We start from the raw sequence: 6,000 nt of genomic DNA on the forward strand, positions 1-6,000 counted from the left end.
CTGCGAGGAGCAGGGACTTGGACTTGATGATCCTTATGGGTCCCGTCCAGCTTGAGATACTCTATGAAACTACGAAACTGTTTCTGTCCCATGTGTCCTATGCGACAGACAGGGACAAAGAAGAGATCAGGGCTTGAGTATTGTCATACAGGGAAGAACTAAGTAAAGGTTTCTGTGTCACATACTGTTTGCAGAGTCTAATTTCTAAGAGTTCCTCTTCCTTTTGGCTTTCTGCAGTATGTGATCTTCTGGGTACTGGACATGTGAAGAGTTTCGGTATGCCTCGTAGGTTTAGAAAATTGGCCCACCCTAGCCCCTGCTTTTGTGGAATGGCTTTTTCTACATAGCTTGCTTTCAATTTATTACATAAAATTGAGGACTAAAACTTTACAGTGGAGTAACTGATTGATGGCACTTAGTCTCTGATGAATGTGTTCTGCACAATCTATTTTTAGATGGTTGTACTGCCAGAGAGTCAGTGCAGTCTGGTAAACATGGAGGTTATATAAAGTGTTAGAGTCTGTCATCATTAAAAGGACACAGGTAAAAAACCCCTGAAGTACAGGTGATATAATTTGCTACATGGCATTTCACAGTGATATTTGAAATGCATTTTGCCTTGAAATGTATTTCAAGACATAATATGCTGCTTCTTATATTCAGGAACATAGGTTATATTTATTTATAACTTTACAGAATTGCTTTGATGTTATATTCCTACATATAAAAATATATGTGCATATACGTATAAAAAGGTTGTTTTACTCTTTTTACCAATGAGTGTGCTAAGTCTGTTCTTTTCTGGGTTAGCATGAAATGTCATCTGTTCTCCCTTAATTGTGCCAAAAAATGGTGATATCTTTTGCTGCGCTTCCTATGAAAATAACCAAGAGGAACACAGCAGAGTGAGGTGTCTTCAGCAGCATGCCAGGTTCTAGCTGAAATAGTCAGCTTATCAACACTATTGAATACTGTTGCTGTGGAAAGTAGGAACACAAGCCAGTTGCCTGGCGGTATTTCTCTTGTGAAAGACCTTAATCAAAGCATACACAGCAGGCCCATCACCTTGAGACTGGTTTCAGGGAAGAACGCTTCGTATTATTAGAAAAAACCCTGATTTCTACGAACTTCCAGCAGATACATGTGAAATTATAACCACTATGATGAAAATATATTGGAGTCTCTCATCCTTTCAATAGCATATCTATCATCACAAGAAACTTGTGAAGCAGCAGGATTTTCTGGCTTTAAGAGTTTGTGTGCACAAGAATAAAAGGAAAAATAATGTTTTTGAAATGGATGGGAATTTGACTTTGGGTTTTCAGGAGCAATGATGCCGACTGGTGTTTATACAACTTCTGTTATTTATTTAAATCTTCTGCATGAAGAGGGAGCGCTGTCAGCTCAGACTTGCTTAGACTCTGCAAGTCTTTCAGGAGCCTGTTACCTTTTTAGACTGATAGATACAGAGTTTTTCGCATAGTTCTATAAAGTTTGGTTGCGAAGTTTGAATTAAGGAAAACAATTTTGTGCATGACTTAAGACCACACTGCATATGAGCAATTTTTCCTCATCTTGATTTTGTAAAAAATTATCCTATAAAATCAAACCTATTATCTTTAACAAAAGGTTGAGCTAATGAAATCTGTAAAATGTAGCTTATATTTCTGCTTTATTAAATTGAGAATCCTGCGGTCATGTGTAATTGCTACTATGTTTGCCTTTTGTTTCTAAAGTCTGTAAAAGTTAATGATTGTGCTGAGGTATTTCACTGTTGTTTTCCTTTTTTCTAAAATAAAAATATCTTTCTTCCCTTTCTTTCCTAGAGGTGACCAGTCACGCAAGAGAGCTGGAGAAGAGTTAACTTACAGTAAGTATGCATCTAACCCTGCCCTCCAGTGTGCTGCAGTCCCTGATGGGTTGGGCATACAGGTAGTGGTGGACTTCTGGGTTCTTGGTGGTGGCAAGGTGTCAGAGGCTGCATCTTCACGTGTAGTTAGCTGCTTGCCAGTGTAACCTTTACCATTCTGAGTAATAATACAAACTTCCTGGAGCCTGAGATGCTAACTGTGATGCCTTGGATGGCTAACTCTGCTAGAGTCCCACAGCCAGCTGTAAGGTACTAAGATATCCTAGCTGCTGAGGCCAAGATACTACCACTTCATTTAAGTACACAGCTGAGGTCTTAGGGGAAAAGAACGTAGTTGCCCCAAGTCCCTGCCTGTTCAGGCTACGCATAACAGGTAATGAAATGATGAGCCAGTCCACCTCTGATACAAATCACCTGCTGGCGACGCGTGTTTCTACTGACGGAACAGAGGGTTTGGAGGGGGTTTACTTTTCAACTTGGAACCCTCAATGACATGTCTAACACAACCCTGGTTCCACCTGCGTTGAGATACTAAAGGCAGTATTTGGCCACAAACACTTGAGTCATGCAGCAAGGAAGTTCTCTTCCATTTGTAGATGAAGTTTCTTGCTGCATGTTTATCTGTGAGATTCTCCACTTTGTTACTCCCTTAATTTTCCCCAGTATAGATTAGGGGGTGGGTGGAAGAAGGGCAGGGAGGAACAATATTTTCATTCTCAGCTGGTTGCTCTACTCCAGACAGCCCTAATCTGAGTTCAGTTAGTCAAAGGTCCCATCTTCTGTGCTGAGTAAATGTTTGGCCAGGAGAGAATCTAGTCTCATTCATTTTAGGTTAGGATTTAAGTACAAGGTCCTCATTGTCCTTGTGCTGGTTTTGGGTGAGGTAGAATTAATTTTCTTCGTAGTAGCTAGTATGGGTCCGTGCCTTGGATTTGTGCTGGAAACAGTACTGATAACACAGGGATGTTTTAGTTATGGCTGAGTAGTGCTTACACAGAGTCAAGGTCTTTTCTGCTCCTTATGCCACCCCACCAGCGAGTGAGTTTTCTTCTTTTACCCTTCCAGTTCTCTGTCACCGCATCCTGCTGGGGGGGGAGCGAGTGGCTGTGTGGTGCTTAGTTGCTGGTTGGGGTTAAACAACCACAGTCATTAAATAGCCTTAGGGACTGGGGAATAGTATCTGTTCTGGTACCGTTAACTTCATTTTATTGCATTCTTTCCACCAAGTTTCCTCCTGTGCTTTCAGCTGAGTATGTTTTCTTTATTTCCTACCATAAAATGTTACACAGTTTTATGATGAACTCTTATTACAACCTGAAAGGAAAGAATGGATGTTTACATGGTAGATCAGCTTCAGTTTACACTGGTAACGTTTTGTAGACAATGCTGGATTTTGGGTTGTTGGGGGAAGGGCGGCAAAGGACATAAGGTGGAAGTTTAATATGAGATAATTTCTTGAACTTTTTGTATAATTTCAGATGGCTCATCAGCTTGTGCAAGCTCCAGGGGGTACAGATAGTGAATATACTGGATCAGCTTCTATTCCTACCCAGAACAGACACTGGAGGAGCGCAGGTGGTATCCGGAGCCTCCTTTGGCAACTGCTGATACTCGAGCTCTGACACGAACTATGCCTCAAAGAAGAGTTTTGGACTTTCTTCTTTATATAATAAAATGTCAGTTGCTGCTACAATTGGGATGACTTTGAAAGACATGATTCCTTGGTCTAGCCTCTCAACAAGTTCATGTTCTGCAATTTTTGTGAGGAATGCACCTTGAAAAACAATCTTTTCAAAGTGGAAATGGGCAGCCGAACTCAGCAGCTTCCAAAAGCGTTAGAATGGAAGAATCTTTTTTGCACTCTTTTCTTAATATTAAGGACATTCTTAAAACTAGTTAACACGTCAGTGTATTAGTTTTTAAACTTCAAGGTATTTTCTGGAGCTTTTACTTAAATAATAAGAATAAAGTTTCATTATTTTGCAGTATTTGTTTATTAGTTTAAAAATTGTCACCTTTTAAGAGTTGGTCCCATATAAATGTATCTTCTGTCAGGGAGTTTTAAATTCCAGATTTTTCTTTTATCTCTTTTTTTTTTTTTTTTTGTTACTAAGTATTTTTGAAATCTGCTTTCCTATGTGTTTGTACTCTGTGCCTTCAGCTTGTGCACTTTGCAACTTTATAGACCATATTTTGTTACTGCAAAATGTGTCTTGAGGAAAAACTTGATGCAAACAAACATGCTGCGAAGTCGCACTTTTCTCTTGCATTAATGGGAGGTGAATTTAAGGAGGAAGGAAGAAAAGTTGAACCTGTCACCATCACTAACAGTGACTTGGAAGTTTGTCCCTTTTTATTTTTCATATGTATTAGTGTTTAATGCTGGGACCAACTCTTTTAGAACCCCTCTCATTGACGTTTCATTGACTTCCATAATTGCAATAGATTGAGATGTGAATTCTAGATTGAATGAAATACTAAGGTGTGTTTTATGCTGTGCTATGTAGAAACATCGCAGGCAAAATTCTCCAGTCTAGTAGGTCTGCAAAGTGCATCTCCATCAGCACAAACCAGATTTGCACCTGACTGATTAGCGATCAATGGTACCTGTCCAAGATCTCTTTGTGGCTCCTGTGCCATTTCTCCTGTTTCAGGGATGTGATGGGGGTGTTATAGTGGATGTAGTCAGAATCAGGGAGTTGAGGAGTGGTGTTATGCACGCATCTGCACCCATTGGCTTCCCGCTTCCAGTCTTGTGTAAACTCAGCTGGAGATCCAGCTGAGCCCAGTTCCAGGAGATCTGGACCTATGGTCTGAATCCTAATGATTGTGACATGGGTTTTAATCAGTAGTATGGCTAATGCAATTCTTTCATGAGGGGAGAAACATACTTGAAAAAGCAGTTTGACTACAAGTTGGTTTTTTGTTGGTTTTTTTTTTTATTACTGTGGATTTATTTTTTATCACCTTTAGTTATGAAGAGATATGAGTTGATAATACAAAAATCTTTCTGAAGTGAAACAAAAGTTTGTTCAGTTTTGTCTTGCACAACTCTTATGCCTGCTTAAAAAAAACCCCCACAAATAAACAACACAGCCCCCTTCATGCTTGCATGAGTTCATTACAAAATGCAGGAAAAAGATAAAATATAGATGCGGCAGGGACAAAGTTTCTTTTTCTTTTGTAGCCAGACTTCATGTAAAAGAATCAAATTCTATCGGTTTCACATCAGTCACTTTGGCAATGCTGTTAGTTTGGGGGGGGGGAAGGGAGAATGAGGAGGACACTGCTGTGATTGACAGATTCCAATCTATATATTCCTTTGCATATCTGCAAAGCCTATTTAATTTTGGGGAAGGTTTTTCTTTTAAAAATGAATGCTTTAGTGTTTTGTTTTCTGTGTAGAACAATGCCAGCAGTCTAATCTCATCCCTGATAGTGGAAAACCAGACCACTCTGGGTAGTGATTTTCAAGTGTTGATAGCGTTTGCTTCAACTTTGCTACCAGTTACTTAAGTTGAAGCAGAATTAGACAAAAACAGGGGTTTTGAAAATTCTGCTGAAGAATGCAGTGGAGAAGTTAATGAAGGCTAATACGGAACAAAAATATTTTGCCAGCTTTCAGATTTTTTTATCAGTTTTGGCTTTAAACAAAAATAAAACCTCGGATAGTGTCCTTAGCTTTAAAAACCACTGTTTGCTGAAACGACGATATTCTTGCATTAAGAATAGATGCATTAACCTAATTTGGTTAAAATTTGTTTACAACTTCATTACCATTCTAGTTCACATAATAAAGTAATCAAGCTCTGTCATCTCTGTCAAGCGATCATAAATTTTTTTGATGGTTTTACTGGCTCGGGTTTGTAAATAACACGTAGTCCTTGCTTCATGTTTGAAGCAAGGGTTCAACATTCATTTTACATTGCATTATGTTTGGGACACAAACTTCTAGAACAATAATTCCATCAAAAGGTACAGCATTCCTGGCAGCGTGGTTCACTTTGTATGCACTGGGTAGTGCATGGATGCTTCTCAGTCCTGTGTAGCATTCTTACTTGGCCACCATACCCGAGAAATCTGTTTGTTAAGCACTGTATTATGTTGTAAATCTGGCATTAAAATTCCTG

The 6,000-nt window shown here is 39.2% G+C and overlaps 1 protein-coding gene across 2 annotated transcripts in view; it reads left to right on the forward strand.

Annotated features, from left to right (window-relative positions):
• The window catches only part of CACUL1 (CDK2 associated cullin domain 1), a 51,830-nt gene extending 46,142 nt beyond the window's left edge, over positions 1-5,688 (forward strand). For both annotated transcript variants that reach the window (XM_075757796.1, XM_075757795.1), the window contains 2 exons: positions 1,827-1,870; positions 3,349-5,688. In XM_075757796.1, the coding sequence (XP_075613911.1) occupies positions 1,827-1,870; positions 3,349-3,389 (85 nt within the window). In that variant the 3' untranslated portion in view covers positions 3,390-5,688. The remainder of the gene's footprint in view (positions 1-1,826; positions 1,871-3,348) is intronic.
• Positions 5,689-6,000: the final 312 nt, after the last annotated feature.

The sequence above is a fragment of the Balearica regulorum genome, chromosome 7 (assembly GCF_011004875.1).
Source record: "Balearica regulorum gibbericeps isolate bBalReg1 chromosome 7, bBalReg1.pri, whole genome shotgun sequence".
NCBI classification, from domain to species: domain Eukaryota; kingdom Metazoa; phylum Chordata; class Aves; order Gruiformes; family Gruidae; genus Balearica; species Balearica regulorum.